Source organism: Phacochoerus africanus, chromosome 10 (genome assembly GCF_016906955.1).
Source record: "Phacochoerus africanus isolate WHEZ1 chromosome 10, ROS_Pafr_v1, whole genome shotgun sequence".
NCBI lineage: Eukaryota > Metazoa > Chordata > Mammalia > Artiodactyla > Suidae > Phacochoerus > Phacochoerus africanus.
Window position 1 is genome coordinate 130,667,379 of NC_062553.1, and position 17,631 is coordinate 130,685,009.

A 17,631-nucleotide genomic window follows, 5' to 3' on the forward strand; every position below is an offset into this window, starting at 1 on the left:
TATAGGCTATAATACAATGTAAATTTTTCCATAAGTTAAAATATAAATTGTAGGAGTTCCCATCGTGGGGCAGCAGAAATCAATCTGACTAGGAACCATGAGGTTGTGGGTTCGATCCCTGGCCTTGCTCAGTGAGCTAAGGATCCAGTGTTGCCGTGAGCTGTGGTGTAGGTCGCAGATGGGGCTCGGATACTGTGTTGCTTTGGCTGTGGCATAGGCTGGCAGCTATAGCTCCAATTAGACCCCTAGCCTGGGAACCTCCATAGGCCACAGGTGCAGCCCTAAAAGAACTACATATATATATAAATTTTTAATAGTTCCGATTATTAAATAATTGAATTTGCTTTTTGTTACTAATAGTACAACTGGACTATGAAAAAGAAATATGCACAGACAGCCTTATAAACCAAGCTTTCCACTATTTAATTTTGCAGACTTTGCCTTCAAATTCACGTAGAAGAGCGACACTTGGGAAGGCAGGGTGCACTTTACCTACACTCGCAGTGGGCACCAGGCCTGTCAGGTGTGTGTCAGGAGTGCCACCCCCTTGGGCGCTGCAGCCCTCCACTTCGGTGTGCTTACAGACAAGCTCAGGGAAGGTGACTAATGCCACTGACCACGAGGGGCAGTAAAAGGAAGACGGAAAGAGTCCTGTTGAAAGGGGCTTCAGTCTTCTCTGCACTTGGTGGTCCAGGATGTGAGAAGACCCTGGCCACTTCTGGCCAGGCCATCACTGCAGCCCGACCGAGAGGTCACTAGCCTAAAAATTCTAACATCTCAATTCCAGTGCATGACTGGCAGGTGCATGACTTTAGGTCAGCCACATAAGGGTCTGTGCCTCGGTCTCCTCGCTGTATTTCTTTCTTAGGGTAATGGGAGAGGACAGATGTTAAAAATGCCTTTGAATTTTGAAAATGAGTGAAAAGTTCAATACAAGTACCCACCAAAGGGGACCTCTTCTACCCTAATCTGTCTTGTTTCCTGTATTTATAAGGCATCCCCTGATTCTAGTTGATTTTGTCTCTTCACTGAGCCACACACAAATCAGACTTCTGCCTCTGTGTTTTCTATCCAGCAGGATAGTATAATGCTTAAGAGTAAGAGCTTTGGGATCAGAGAGTCCCAAATTCATATTCTGGCTTGGGCACTTGCAAGTTGAATGCCCCTGGACAGTTTATTTAATCTGAGCATCAGGTTCTTTATCTATAAAGTGGGAACAACCTCACAGAGTTGATGGAAGGTTTATTTCTCTCCTCTCCATTCCCTCCTTGCAGCTCTCGGATCTATTTCATCCCCACTCTTCAGCTTCGTCCTCAGAGCTCCACTTTCCCATGACCCTTTTTCCAATCATTTTAGTCTCCCTTGACTTCTTTCTTTGCTAACAAAGAATTCCTTAAACGTGTGTGTCGTGCCCTAACGTTTTCATGGCAACAACATACCTTGTTTTAATCTCATCACAGCTCTCCAGAGCAGGAAGAGCAGGAATTATGACAGCCACATTATAGGAGAGGGAACTGAAAACTAAATGACCCCCACCCGCCACTGCTCAAGGCTAGAACACCAGGCTTCTGATCCCGCAGGAGAGCTCCTTCCCCCACCCTACCGAGTTTCCCTACCGAGCTTCTGCAAAGCTCAGAGTCAGCCATACAAAATGTCAACAAATGGCTAAAGTTCCAGGTGGTTTTAGTCTTATTGCTCCATCCACAGATATACAAAGTTTCAAGAGGAAACAGATTATGTCATATACTCATTTGAATCTTCTATAATATTTAATACAATGGGCAGACTTCAAGAAACAGCCAATAGGAGTTCCTGTTGTGGTTCCGTGGTAACGAACCAGTCTAGTATCCATGAGGATGTGGGTTCCATCCCTGGCCTTGTTCAGTGGGTTAAGGATATGGCGTTGCTATGGCTCTGGCGTAGGCCAGCAGCAACAGCTCCGATTAGATCCCTAGCCTGGGAACGTCCATATGCCATGGGTGCGGCCCTAAAAAGACAAAAAGACAAAAAATAAATAAATAAGTAAATAATTGGAAACTCAATACGTGATTTTTTTTTTTTTTTAGAATTATTTGTTCTTTACTAACAGAGAAATAAGCCGAGGTGTTTTTCTGCTCTTAATTTTCTTTCCCTTTGGCTGCCCCAAGGCATATGGAGTTCCTGAGCCAGGGATCAGATCTGAGCTGCAGTTGCAACCTACACCACAGCTGCAGCAGCACCAGATCCTTAATGCACTGTACGGGACCAGAAATCAAACCTGCATCCCAGTGCTCCAGAGAGGTCAATCCCACTGAGCCACAGCAGGAACTCCTGTTATTTTAAGAAAATGTTTACATATTGAGGATCTTTGTAAAAATATAATCACTGCAAAAATGAATCACCTTGTTAGAATGAGCAATTATCTCCAGGATTCTATTAACAATTTCTCTCTTAATTTGAAACATTCTTGATTCCTGCCTCTTAAAAGTTAGGAAGCCACCCAGACATGCATTAGCTGGAGACTACATGCATTAGCTGGAGACTACTCAGCAACGAGAGGGAATGAACTACGAGACATATGACAGCATGCATGAGTCCTAAGAGCATCATGCTGAGGGAACCAGGGCAGACAGAAAGACTGCTTATGATTCCACTTAAACAAAATTCTAGGAGATTCGACCTACTCTATAGTGACACAGGTCACCTCAGGCAGGAGAGGGCAAGAAGTAGAAGCGGGGGGGGATGACGGCGATGTCCACCATCTTAATTGTGGTGAGTTTCGTGGGTATAGCTGTACATCCAAATGTATCAAATCGGACATTTATGCGCCAAGTACACTTCAGTCAAGCTGTTTAAACATTTGATGCTCATAGGAACCACCAGGGGACCTTAGAAAATACATATTCTGGGGAGTTCCCGCCGTGGCGCAGTGGTTAACGAATCCGACTAGGAACCATGAGGTTGCGGGTTCGGTCCCTGCCCTTGCTCAGTGGGTTAACAATCCGGCGTTGCCGTGAGCTGTGGTGTAGGTCACAGATGCGGCTCGGATCCCGCGTTGCTGTGGCTCTGGCGTAGGCCGGTGGCTACAGCTCCGATTCAACCCCTAGCCTGGGAACCTCCATATGCCGCGGGAGCGGCCCAAGAAATAGCAACAACAACAAAAAAAGACAAAAGACAAAAAAAAAAGAAAATACATATTCTGAACTGGGCCTGAGATTGTACCCTTCTAACAGCTCCAGGGAATGCTGGAACATCTGCTCTGTGGACCACATTTTGAGTAGCAAGGCTCTCTGTGACTGAATTTGACATTATTATGTATTGTTCTCATGTGACAGTACATAGTATGCTTTTTCTGTTCTGAAAACCCATCAGAAAATAAATGAGGCATTCCCGTCGTGGCTCAGTGGTTAATGAAGCTGACTAGGAACCATGAGGTTGCAAGTTTGATCCCTGGCCTTGTTCAGTCGGTTAAGGATCCGGCATTGCCGTGAGCTGTGGTGTAGGTGGCAGACGAGGCTCGGATTTGGTATTGCTGTGGCTGTGGTGTAGGCCGGCGGCTACAGCTCCAATTAGACCCCTAGCCTGGGAACCTCCATATGCTGTGGGTGTGGCCCTAGAAAAGACAGGAAAAAAAAAGAAAAGAAAAGAAATGAAATGAAAGGCTTACGTTGACAGGAAACCACATGCAGGAACCATCTTCAGGATATATGAACATGCCATATTCTTTCTTGATCATCTCTTCAAATATACAGTGGAAGAACTCAGACTTCACCCCTTCCCCCACAGAACAAATTTCCTTAATAAATTCAACCTGAGGAAAGAGAACACACTCGCAGCTCCAGATTAAAACATAAGGCCCGGACCCTCAGGGAAAAGTTTCAAACCTGCAGTTCCCAGAATTTCCAGAATCTTCCGTCCTTACCCCACTGTCTCTGTTCTCCCTCACTTTGCTTCTGAGTAGCAGATGCCATGTACCTATTCACCATCGGATCACGGCAAGGCGAGTGCAGGGGTCCCTTCCACGGCCACATGAACCAGAGGAAGGAGGATTCTAGCAAGACTTGGCGTTCACCATTAATGCTGACTAGTGTCTTGAACCAAATGTTGCTGTGCTTCCAACCCCTGGGCCACGGAACTCCTCGATTGTTCTATCTTGTCTACCTTCACCTCACCATTCAGGCTTTACAGCTTGGGCTCCTGTCAGCAATGACTTGGTTTCCCCTGCCTCTCCCCCGGTTAGGACTTCTGACAAACAGCTCTCCCAGTCAGCCTGGGCATGGCACCTTCGTAGGGACCTTTAGACCTGACTGCCCAGAGCCCTTGGGTGGGAATCAATCAGAACTAGTCCCTTGGAGTTCCCGCTGTGGTGCAGTGGGTTCACGACCTGACCTTGTCTCTGAGGGAGCGCAGGTGTGATCCCCGGCCCAAAGCAGTGGGTTCAGGATCGGGCACTGCTGCAGCTGTGATGTGGCCTGGGAATTTCCATATGTCATGGGTGTGGCTAAAAAAAGATTAAAAAATAATAATAAGACAGAACTGGTCCCCCTTTCTAAAGTCTTCCTTTGAACTGAATGCTATCCTGGTTTTCCTCTGACCTCACTAGCTACACCTATACTTCCTTTCCTGGCTTTTTTTTTTTTTTTTTATCTTTTAATATAAAATCACCAAGCTTCACGAAGAGTCCTCTTTCTCTTCTCTTCACCTAGAAGATCTTATTTCCTGGTACTTTGATCAACCAGCTCCTTGGCTACCATCCATCATTTCCAAGAGCCTGCCTCACATTAACAACTTAAGCTTATTTTGGAGTTCCCATCGTGGCTCAGTGGTGAATGAATCCGACTAGGAACCATGAGGTTGCGGGTTCGGTCCCTGCCCTTGCTCAGTGGGTTAACAATCTGGCTTTGCCATGAGCTGTGGTGTAAGTCACAGACACGGCTCGGATCCCGCGTTGCTGTGGGTCTGGCGTAGGCCGGTGGCTACAGCTCCGATTAGACCCCTAGCCTGGGAACCTCCATATGCCGCAGGAGCGGCCCAAGAAATAGCAAAAAGACAAAAAAAAAAAAAGAAAGAAAAAATACGGCTTGTTTCCAACTTTCTTATTTCTGCTCATTTACACTAGCTGGTCTGCCTTTGCCACATCAGGTCCTGCTGGTGAAGGGCCTTGACAACACCACCTTGGTCTATGTTTTGATTGGATCTGTCTTGGAGTTTACCCTCTTACCTCCGGCATCTCTGCAGACAGATTCATTTTCTATTGATTTCCTCAGAATTGGGATTGAAAGGAAAATAGGGTCCCAGGGGGACAACAACTAGAAAGTCTGGCTTACAAAACAGTTTCTTTGGGAGCTTCCATTGGAGCTCGGCAGTAACGAACCCAACCAGTATCCATGAGGAAGCAGGTTTGATCCCCGGCTCTGCTCAGTGGGTTAAGGATCCGGGGTTGCCGTGAACTGTGGTGTAGGTCACAGACATGGCTTGGATCCAGCATTGCTGTGGCTGTGGCATAGGCCAGCAGCTGCAGCTCTGATTTGACCCTTAGCCCAGAAACTTCCATATGCCATGGGTTCGGCACTAAAAAGGAAAAAAATATATATATATATTTGTTTTGCATTAGAGCCCCACACTGGGAGACAGACTCCTTCTCTGAGTCCTACCCTTCAGGTTCTGATTTCTTCTCTGAGAACCTAACTCTTCCCTTCATGGCAGGTATCTGGAAAATCCACTCTCTTCTGGATAGACTCCAGCTCTCACCTATAAAATTCGTCATTATTCTGTGAGCAAACAATCTGAGATACCACACAGTGAAAGCCCCTACAGTGCCCACAAAGGATAAAGTGAAGGATGTGGCTAGAATTGAAACCAATATAGTGGGAAGTCTATGACTAAATCTAGGGCTAACATGTAAAAAAAGGATCTGTTCCACCTGCTGCTTGCAGATGGCATTCACAGCCCCCATTCTTCACCCTTTTTGATCTGTCTTTGGCATGTGACTCTTCAGTTCTTCCCATGGAAGAGGCTGAGTTTATTTTGCCAGCCCTTGACTTGGGTTCAGCCACAGGACTTGCTTTGACTAAAACATGTTTTCTGTGTGACTGGCTTGCTATCCTCTACCTCTGACACTGCTGCGAGAAACACATGCTTGCAGGTCCCAGGAAGAAGGTGGAAAACATGGGAAGCGGGGCCAAACTGTTCCAGCCAGGCCTAGCCTAGATTAGCCAATCTTTAGACAATTCCCTAATATGTAACCAAGTACAGACAAAATCTGCAAAGCCAGAGTTCCCATCATGGCTCAGTGGTTAACAAATCCGACTAGGAACCATGAGGTTGTGGGTTCGATCCCTGGCCTTGCTCAGTGGGTTAAAGGATCCCGCGTTGCCGTGAGCTGTGGTGTAGGTTGCAGACGTGGGTCTGATCTGATGTTGTGGTGGCTGTGGTGTAGGCCAGCAGCTGTAGCTCCGATTAGACCCCTGGTGTGGGAACCTCCATATGCCTCGAGAGTGGCCCAAGAAATGGCAAAAAGACAAAAAAAAAAAAAAAAGAAAGAAAGAAAGAAATCTGCAAAGCCACCCAGATGAGTTCGACCTAGATCAGCAGCCCATCAGCTGAATTGCAGATATGTAAAAGTATTGTCATTTTAAGTCATTATGCTTTGGGATGGTCCACCGTGCAGCATTTCTGTAGCTATAGGTAATATATAACCCCAGTGTTCAATTAAACATCCAATTCTCTGAAAGGTAAGCAAGGAATCTTGGAAACCGTTAGGCTGCTAACTACAGTTGCAAAAAGAGGCTCTTTCTGTGCCACGTGTTATAACTATTTCCCTCCCATATTGGCAAAAACGTCCAGCGAGACTTTTTACCGTACCACGAATACTTTCCGGAGGTCGGTGGCGTCGGCCTGGCTTAACTGACGCAGAGTATCTTCAACCAGGTGACTTCGTCTGACTTTAAGGGTAAAGGTAGGTGGTGGAGGGAATTCGTCCTTTCTTTGCAGAATTACTTGGTTAAAATCCATGTGTGCTTTCCCTTCTAATTCCTAGAAAAAAAGAAATATTTTAGGACGCCTCGTAGAACTACTAGGCATTATTTAATAGTTCAAATAAATACATTTTACGAAGCATATAGTTATGCCCACCATTGCGATATACGCTCATCATTATTGAAGGAAAGGAGCACCATTTCTACATTACGGAAGATAAAGAGATGGTAGGATCTGTGCGACTGTGACCCCCAGGAATTGTGTACAGAGGATTAGTCACCGCGGGTGTGCCCATAAGTAATTGAGAGCCTCTCAGATCACGTATTATAGCACCATAATTCTTCAAGGCACTACTGGAGTGATACTGGCCACGCTGAGACATTGGTCCAGTGTTATCCACTTAGCAGTGTTGGCACCACAGTCCTCAAGAATATAAGGGCAGTGGAGGATTCAGATATAATGTCAGGCACAGGAAAAAACTTGAGGAAAGACTTGCTCAGAGAAGGTCCACGCCTCTCCTTCAAATACCTATGATCCCTCTACTGTCTCTGCCCAGGAACTCCCTAAAAAGATGCTCCTGGTGGCCTCATTGCATACCTAGCATTGTTCTTGGCCTTCCGTTTAGCTTTTCTGAATTCTCAGTATTTCCTTACCAACTGAGTCCCCTGATCTTGTTTCTGCTGAACTCCCCTGGATGAGGAATTGAGTGTTGGCCTTGCTATCCTCGCTTTGACCTTCAACACTCCTCTAGGACTTCTGCTTTATTCCAAGAACAATAAAGGGGTAGTAAGGACTTATAAACCAATGCAGTCTTCTTGGGGCCTGTCGTGCAACAGCGACAGGAAGACAGGTGGACAAGAGCTATCCTGTTTCGGGTGTCCAGGCTGAGTGTGGCTGCCCAGAGAAGCCCTCTGCAAGCATCTCAGAGACGTGTGCCTGAGGCTCTGGGCTTGGGAAAGCTCCGCACAAGATCTCTGCCACCAAGTGCTGGGAAATGTGCGTGTGATGCCACTAGATTCTACCGGTTTCTCCTTAAGGTGTTATCCCAGATTCGTAGGGAAGCAGAATAAGTACCGTCGCTGGTTCCTCCTGGTGGTGAGTCTTCTCTTCCTGTGGCCTAGGCACCTGCAGCTCCGGGATGCTTTCGCGATGCTGACTGGCAAGCACCAGGTCCCCTGGATCTGAGTGACAGGGAGCGACCAGCAATGTCCTCCACTGACTCTCGCAGGGAGACGTGTATGTGGCCCGTTGTGGGCCCACCCTTCTCTCAACTAACCCAAGATTGGACTGGAAACCTACAGCTTATTTCACCTTCCAGTTTCTCTACTCCCATTTTACATGTGTTGGTCTCCCCTCTCTGTATCTATGCATCTGAACTGGTAATGCTGTTCGGAGCTCACAGTTTTAACTCCGTCCATCATCTATCCTTTGAGGGACAGGATTCTAGAGTCTGCTTTCTAACTTCACCCTTGACGACTATAATTAGAGTTTTCCTGTCCTCACATCTGCCCTTATGCTTCATGATATGCAACCTGCCTGGGCCTACTGTCCACTCAACCCTCACTAACACAGTAAACAGGTTAGATAGAGCGCTGCTGTAGAAAGAGATACCACGCACAGAAGGACTCGCCTAAAGAACACTTTAAGGAGCAGTTAGGTTTGGAAAGACAATCTATCTTCTCCCATTACCAGGGTATAAGGAAAATGTTTAAAAGGAGTAGCTAGGAAACAAAAGAAGAGACGATGCAGTCAAATTCCCTGTAAATAAGCTGATGCAGACCCTCTTAACAGCAACGAGAGGGAGAGTCCTGATCTACAAGATGGCTTTAGCAGATGGATTTACCTTGTCCATCTGGGTTGCTTATTATAAATAAACCTAGAGGAGTTCCCTTGTGGTGCAGTGGGTTAAGGATCCGGCATTGTCATTGCAATGGCTTGGGTCACTGCTGTGGAATAGTTGGATCCCTGGCCTGGGAACTTTCCCATGCTGTGGGAACAGCCCAAAAGATTAAAAAAAAAAATTTAAATTGTTAAAAAGCAAAAACAGGAGTTCCCATCGTGGCTCAGCAGTAATGAACCCAACTAGTATCCATGAGGATGCGAGTTTGATCCCTGGCCTCGCTCAGTGGGTTAAGAATCCAGCATTGCCGTGAACTGTGGTGTAGGTCACAGACTCAGCTCGGATCCTGCATGGCTGTGGCTGCGGCGCAGGCTGGCAGCTGCAGCTCTGATTCAACCCCTAGCCTGGAAACCTTGGTATGCTGCAGGTGCAGGGCCCTAAAAAGAAAACAAAATGAAACAAAACCAAAAATAAACAAACCTAGAATTTATAGATTTATGGAGCATGGCTCACTGGAAAATGTCCCGTAAGCTAAATAATTAATAAGGTGTATAAAGGAAATGTTTAATGACTGACATGGCTTCTTTTGCACGTGTGCTGTCCCAGACTTGTCCGTGCTTCACCCAGATGGCCTATCTCCTTTGAATTATTCATAAAAATAATGGGTATGACTTCTGATTCCAGTGAATCTTGAATCTATAAATACTATACATAAATAGATACAAGTCTTTCTTGAGGAATGGCCTAGGAAACAAGCCTCAGAAATTATAGTATCCGGCCTGACACTTAGGTCTTTAATCCATTTTGAGTTTATTTTTGTGTATGCTGTTAGAGAATGTTCTAAGTTCATGGACGTTCCCATTGTGATGCAGTAGGTCAAGAATCTGACTAGTATCCATGAGGAAGCAGGTTTGATCCCTGGCCTTGCTCTGTGCATTAAGAATCCAGCATGGATGAGAACTGTGGTATAGGTTGTAGAGGTGGCTCGGATCTGGTGTTGTTGTGGCTATAGCATAGACTGGCAGCAGAAGCTCCAATGTGACCCCTGGCCTGGGAACTTCCACATATTGTGGTTGCAGCCCTAAAAATAAAATAAATAAAAAATGAAAAAAAAAATGTGTGTGTGTGCGCGTGTGCGTGTGTAGTAAGTTCATTCTTTTACATGGAGCTGTCCAGTTGTCCCAGTGCTACTTTTTGAAGAGACTGTCTTTTTTCCATTTTATATTTTTGGCTCCTTTGTCATAAATTAATTGACTATAAGTGCATGGGTTTATTTCTGGCTTTCTGTCCTGTTCCATTGATCTATATTTCTTGTTTTGTATCACTACCATACCATTTTGGTAACTATAGCTTTACAGTATAGACTGAAGTCAGGGAGCCTGATTCCTCCAGGTTTGTTCTTTCTCAAGACTGTTTTGGTTCTTGGGATCTTCTGTGTTTCCACACAAATTTTAAAATTACTTGTTCTAGTTCCATGAGAAATTTCACTGGTATTTTGACAGGGATTGCATTAAATCTGTAGATTGCTTTGGGTAATAAGGCCATGTTAACAATATTGATCCTGGAGTTTCTGTCGTGGCGCAGTGGTTAATGAATCTGACTAGGAACCATGAGGTTGTGGGTTCAATCCCTGGCCTTGCTCAGTGGGTTAAGGATCCAGCATTGCTGTGAGCTATGGTGTGGGTTGCAGATCCTGTGTTGCTGTGGCTCTGGTGTAGGCCAGTGGCTACAGCTCCGATTTGACCCCTAGCCTGGGAACCTCCATATGCCACGGGAGTGGCTCAAGAAAAGGCAAAAAGACCAAAAAAACAAAGAAACAAACAAAAAAACAATATCGATCCTTCCAACCCAAGAACATAGTATATCTTTCTATCTGTCTCTGTTGTTTTCAATTTCTTTCATCAGCGTCATAGTTTACAGGTCTTTTGCCTCCCTAGGTACTTTATTCCTAGATATTTTATTCTTTTTGATGTGATGGTATATGGGATTATTTCCTTAATTTCATTTTCTGATCGTTCATTTTTAGTGTATAGAAATTCAACAGACTTCTGTATATTAATTTTGTATCTTGCAACTTTGTCAAACTCATTGATGAGCTCTGGTATTTTTTCGTGGTGTCTTTAAGATTTTCTACGTATAGTATCAGGTAATCTGCAAACAATGACAGTTTTAGTGCTTTCTTTGCAATTTGGATTCCTCTTATTTCTTTTTCTTCTCCGACTGCTGTGGCTAGAACTTCCAAAACTATGTCGAATAAAACTTGTGGGAGTGGACATCCTTGTCTTGTTTCTGATCTAGAGGAAATGCTTTCAGCTTTTCACTACTCAGTAGGAAGTCAGCTGTGGGTTTGTCATATACAGCTTTTATTATGCTGATTTACGTTTCCTCTATGCCCACTTTCTGGAGAATTTTTATCATAAATGGATGTTGAATTTTATCAAAAGCTTTTTCTGCAACTATTGAGATGATTCTATGCTATCTATTTTTCAGTTGTGAATGTGATGCATCACATTGATTGATTTGTGGATAATGAAAAATCCTTGTATACCTGGGATAAACCCCACTTGGTCATGGTGTATGATCCTTTTCATGTATTGTATTTGGCTTGCTAGTATTTTATTGAAGATTTTCGCACCTATGTTCTTCAGTGATACTGGCCTGTAATTTTCTTTTTGTGTGATTCTCTTTGTCTTGTTTTTGTATCAAGATATCACTGGCCTCATAGAATGAATCTGGAAGTGTTCCTTACTCTGCAGTTTTTGGAAATAGTTGGAGAAGGATAGCTGTTTCACTCTTCCCATAGCAGTATTATTTAAAATTGCCAAGATATGGAAGCAGTCTCAGTGTCCATCAATGGATAAATGGACAAAGAAGATGTAGCATATATATAATATACACAATGGAATACTACCCCGTTATAGAAATGAATGAAATTTTACCATTTGCAGCAACATGGATGGACTTGGAGGGCATTATGCTAAATGAAGTAAGTCAGAGAAAGACAAATACTGTATGATATCACTTATACGTGGAATCTAAAAAATACACCAAACTAGAGATTAAAATTTAAAAGAAGTACACTCAGAGATATAGAGAACAAACTAGCAGTTACCAGTGGGGAGGGGGAAAGAAAAAGGGCATTATAGGGGTAGAGGAGTAAAAGGTACAAACTATTACATATAAAATAAGCTACAATCAGAGTTCCCGTTGTGGTGCAGTGGTTAACGAATCTGACTAGGAACCATGAGGATGCAGGTTCGATCCCTGGCCTTGCTCAGTGGGTTAAGGATCCGGTGTTGCCCTGAGCTGTGGCTGGGATCCCAGCAGACATGGCTGGGATCCCGTGTTGCTGTGGCTCTGGCGTAGGCCGGTGGCTACGGCTCCGATTAGACCCTTAGCCTGGGAATCTCCATATGCCATGGGAGCAGCCCTAGAAAAAGACAAAAAAAAAAAGCTACTAGCATATACTTTACAACACGGGGAATATAGTTAATGTTTTATATAACTATAAATGAGGTATAGCCTTTAAAAATTATGAATCACTATATTGTACACTTTTAACTTACACTGTACAGGGACTATATTTCAATTTTTAAAAAAAGGTCGATGGAAAACTTTATAACGGAAGAATTATGCGGTCATCATGGGAACCCATTGATGAATCACAGCATAAACAAAAGTGAAGCAACTGGAAATAACGCACGGAAGTATGGAGAGGTGCAAAAAAATCGGGCCTGGAATTTGCTTTAAAAGATTAGCAGGAGTTCCCGTCGTGGCGCAGTGGTTAACGAATCCGACTAGGAACCATGAGGTTGCGGGTTCGGTCCCTGCCCTTGCTCAGTGGGTTAACGATCCGGCGTTGCCGTGAGCTGTGGTGTAGGTTGCAGACGCGGCTCGGATCCCGCGTTGCTGTGGCTCTGGCGTAGGCTGGTGGCTACAGCTCCGATTCGACCCCTAGCCTGGGAACCTCCATATGCCGCGGGAGCGGCCCAAGAAATAGCAACAACAACAACAACAAAAGACAAAAAAAAAAAAAAAGATTAGCAAAGGAGTTCCCATCATGGCGCAGTGGTTAACGAATCCTACTAGGAACCACGAGGTTGTGGGTTCAGTCCCTGCCCTTGCTCAGTGGGTGAAGGATCCGGCGTTGCCCTGAGCTGTGGTGTGGGTCGCAGATACGGGGATCTGTGGTGGCTGCGGCTGTGGTGTAGGCTGACAGCTACAGCTCCAATTAGACCCCTAGCCTGGGAACCTCCATGTGCCCCTAGTGCGGCCCTGAAAAGACACACACACAAAAAAAGACTAGCAAAAATAGTAACAACCACAAAAACAGTAAAAAATGACAAAAGAAGAAAGTGTGGCAAAATGTTGATGACTGCTAAAACTCTGTGCTGTGGTTCCATATGCCATTATACCTATTTTGTATATGTCTGAAAATTTTACATAATAAAAAAAGACATACATACCATCATTTTTAGATGGGAATCCGCTTGTAATAATTTAATTTTGGATGGCAAATTAAAGACAAATGGAAAATCACTGAAAATAATGAAATCAAAGTTTTCTGCAGATATCTAAAAATTAAAAAGAAGTAACAGTTTTGATAATCAAAAGAAAAGGAAAACTTCATTCCTTCACCTCACTCCTTAAATTATTTCCCTCCACACATTTTAGAATATATATATACACATATTTTTTGTCTTTTTAGGGCTGCACCCATGGCATATGGAGGTTCCCAGGCTAGGGACTGGATCGGAGCTGTAGCAGCCAGCCTACACCACAGCCACAGCCACAGCCACAGCCACGCTGGATCCTTAACCCACTGAGTGAGGCCAGGGATCCTCATGGATAGTAGTCGGGTTTGTTACCACTATGCCATGATGGGAACGCCCCCATACTTTTTAGAAATTGTCTTTAGGAACCCAAATCACCTAGAAACAAATTTCTAAGAAAATGCATTCGTTTTGTGACTGAAAGAGGTTTAAGTTTTCCAAGATCATCTAATTTAGCAAATTCAGCATTACAATAAAGACATTTTCAACTCAATTTATCAAAGAGATGTCTACATAGCTACTGATATGACCCCCTTTAAAGTATGAAAAATTTCAGAAAGTAAAAATGTTATTCTTACCTGGTTTTTATTCCTAAAGATAATTCTACTTCTCTCTGCATAAAAGTTCAATAAAAAGTGGAGGTCATCTATGTAGAAAGTATTTTCTGGTAGTCGACACTTAGCTTTGTTTACCTAAAAGAGAATATGACCTGTGAATTTCATTTTCTATGAATAAATGATTTAACCTATGTTTATATGTGACTAGTATATAGATAATTAGAATAGGCTCCCTAAACCCAATGCATTGGTCAATGATGAGGGGGAGTTCTATAAAACTTCCATTTTTTTGATCTGTAATTTGTCCAATATTCATAAATATTATAAAAGGCATAAAATATCAGCAGCTGAGATTAGTAAGCCAATTCCTAGGGCACAGGTTCACTAGAAAACAGTTTCCAGGTCTTGAGAATAAAAGCACACAAAAAAACCCAAAAAACCCCAAACTGGGAGTTCCCTTCATGGCTCAGCAGTTAATGAACCCAACTAGGATCCATGAGGATGCGGGTTTGATCCTCATGGCCTCGCTCAGTGGGTTAAGGATCCGGTACTGGCGTGAGCTGAGGTGTAGGTCGCAGATGAGGCTCAGATCTGGCATGGCTGTGGCGTAGGCTGTGGCGTAGGCTGGCAGCTGTAGCTCCGATATGACCCCTAACCTGGGAACTTCCATACGCCGTGCGTGCAGCCCTAAAAAGAAAAAAAAAAACCAAGATACTTTTAACAAATTCTTCCTTTTCTCTATGAATCAATGAATATTAATTTAGCATACACTATTTGTCAGGCATGAGACAAAATATAAGCTAAAAACTGTCCTGGCTTATATATATATATCGCTTACTGTCTAGCAGGGTATTCAGCAAGCTCTTTCTTAAATCCAGAGAGTAAGTATTTTTAGCTTGGGATCATACAGTTTCTGATGCAGCTCTTCAACCCTGCAGTTTTGTAGCACAAATCACCCATAGACAATACGCAAATAAGCGTGTGGGGCTGTGTCCCAATAAAACTAATATTTTTGAAAATAGGAGGCTGCCTATGGGCATAGATACCCAACCTATGGTCTGGTAGGAAAAATAACAAGTAATCAGGCACCTAGGATACAGGGGTTGGGGGAGGTTTGGGTTTTTTTTAAAGAGCCGAACCTGCAGCATATGAAAGTCCCCAGGCTGGCAGTCGAATTGGGAGGTGCAACTGCTGGCCTACACCACAGCCACAGCAATGCCAGATCCAAGCCAAATCTGTGACCTACACCATAGCTCACGGCAACAACCCACTGAGCGAGGCCAGGGATCATACCCACATCCTCATGAATACCATTCTTAACCCTCTGAGCCACAATGGGAATTCCAGGATACAGTTTTGATTGGAGAAGGACCTAAGGGGTTCAAGAAGGCTTCCCAGAAAAAGCAAGGCTGGAAAATCAATGAACTAAATATGCTTCGCCACATCAAATTAATCCAAGGACTAGAAGAGAGGAAATAAATTTAAGAATATAAATTAAGGAAATAAAAAAGGAGATGTACAGATCAACAAATTAAAAGGTTGGATACTAGGAGTTCCCATGGTGGCTCAGTGGTGGATGTTGGGAGTACCGCCGTGGCTCAGCGGTAATGAACCTGACTAGTATCCAAGGCCTCGCTCAGTGGGTTAAGGATCCGGCATGGCCATGGGCTGTGGTGTAGGTTGCAGACATGGCTCAGATCTGGCGTTGCTATGACAATGGTGCAAGCTGCCAGCTGTAGCTCAAATTTGACCCCCAGCCTGGGAACTTCCATGTGCCACAAGTGTGGCCCTAAAAAGCAAAAAAAAAAAAAAGACAAGAGATAAGTGTTGACAAGGATGTGGAGAAAAAGGAATGTTTGTGCACTGTTGGTGGGAATGTAAATTGGTGCAGCCACTGTGGAAAACAGTATGGAGTTTCCTCAAAAAATGAAAAATAGAACTACCAGCAATCCCGCTTCTGGGTCTATATCCAAAGGAAATAAAATCACCATCTAAAAGAGATATCTGCAGCCCCATGTTCATTGCAGCATTATTTAGACCAGCCAAGACAGGGAAACAACCCAAGTGTCCACTGACAGATGAAAGGATCAAGAAGACATGGTATGTAACACAGTAGAATATTATTCAGCCATGAAAAACAGGAAAATTCTGCCATTTGCAATAACAAGGATGGACCATGAGAACCTCATGCTAAGTGAAATAAGCCAAACAGAGAAAGACAGATACAGTTGGATATCACTTATATTGGAATCTAAAACAGCCAACCTCATAGAAACAGAGTGGAATGGTGATTGCCAGGGGCTGGGTGGGTAGGGGTGGAGGAATGGAGAGATGCTGTTCAGAGGATAAAAACTTCCAGTTACAAGATGAATCATTTCTGAGGATCCAATGTATAGCATGGTGACTACAGTTAAAAATACTGTGCTGTACAGTTGAAAGTTGTTAAAAGAGTAGATCTCAAGTGTTCTCACCACAAAAAAGAAATAAAGAAAAGGTAATTGTGTAAGGTAGTTTGCATCCACTAACCCCAAACTCCCAGTCCACCCCACTCCCTCCCTCCTCCCCCTTGGCAACTACAAGTCTGTTCTCCACGTCTGTAGGTCTGTTCCTGTTTTGTATATAGGTTCATTTATGCCATATTTTATTTTTATTTATTTATTTATTTATTTATTTATTTATTTATTTATCTTTTTGCTATTTCTTGGGCCGCTCCCACGGCATATGGAGGTTCCCAGGCCAGGGGTCCAATCAGAGCTGCAGCCACCAGCCTACGCCAGAGCCACAGCAACGCAGGATCCGAGCCGCGTCTGCAACCTACACCACAGCCCACGGCAACGACGGATCATTAACCCACTGAGCAAGGGCAGGGATCGAACCCGCAACCTCATGGTTCCCAGTAGGATTCGTGAACCACTGCGCCACGACGGGAACTCCCTATGCCATATTTTAGATTCCACATACTACTGGTATCACATGGTATTTCTCCTTCTCTTTCTGACTTACTTCACTTGGTATGATACTCTCTAGCTGCATCCATGTTGCTGCGAATGGCATTATTTCATTCTTTTTTATGGCTAAGTAATATTCCATTGCATATATGTACCACATCTTAATCAGTGGACATTTAAATTGCTTCCATGTCTTGGCTATTGTAAATAGTGCTGCCGTGAACACTGGGGTGCATGTATCTTTTTGAATTAGAGTTTCCTCTGGATATATGCCCAGGAGTGGGACTGCTGGATCATATGGTAATTCTATTTTTAGTTTTCTGAGGGAGCTCCCTACTGTTTTCTACAAGGGTTATACCAATATACACTCCCACCAACAGTGTAGGAGGGTTCAAAGGGATCCTGACTTAATAAAGTGGTATATACATTCCTTTGGCTGAACCCTTACCTTATATACTTCTTTCATCATTTTGAGAAGAGCTTTAAGATTGTTATGACTCTGAATGGTTTCAGTCCAATAATGCAGCTGAGGGACTATGGCCGTTTTTAGCATCTGGACCAGTGCGTTGAGAGAAGATTCTTGCAAGGATTCCCAACATTGCTCTGAAGGGTATAAAACAGCCATGATAAATAAGCATCCCCCCCAAAAGAACTCCCTCAGCTTCTAAGTTCTTTAATGTAAGAAATAATTCATATTTTCCATTTCTTGTGGCATAATCCAAGAAATATCTTTTCTAAGGATAATATCCTAGAGAATATTTATTACTCACAGATGT

General features: G+C 43.8%; 1 protein-coding gene across 6 annotated transcripts in view; it reads right to left on the reverse strand.

Annotated features, from left to right (window-relative positions):
* Positions 1-17,631, reverse strand: part of HERC6 (HECT and RLD domain containing E3 ubiquitin protein ligase family member 6) — a 68,380-nt gene that overhangs the window by 8,883 nt on the left and 41,866 nt on the right. For 4 of the 6 annotated variants that reach the window (XM_047798020.1, XM_047798022.1, XM_047798018.1 and 1 more), the window contains exons 13-17: positions 17,304-17,458; positions 13,929-14,042; positions 13,264-13,371; positions 6,844-7,014; positions 3,647-3,790 (exon numbers count right to left, since the gene is read on the reverse strand). In XM_047798020.1, coding sequence (XP_047653976.1) covers positions 3,647-3,790; positions 6,844-7,014; positions 13,264-13,371; positions 13,929-14,042; positions 17,304-17,458 — 692 coding nt within the window. The remainder of the gene's footprint in view (positions 1-3,646; positions 3,791-6,843; positions 7,015-13,263; positions 13,372-13,928; positions 14,043-17,303; positions 17,459-17,631) is intronic. The other 2 variants (XM_047798024.1, XM_047798023.1) reach the window with 1 other exon arrangement.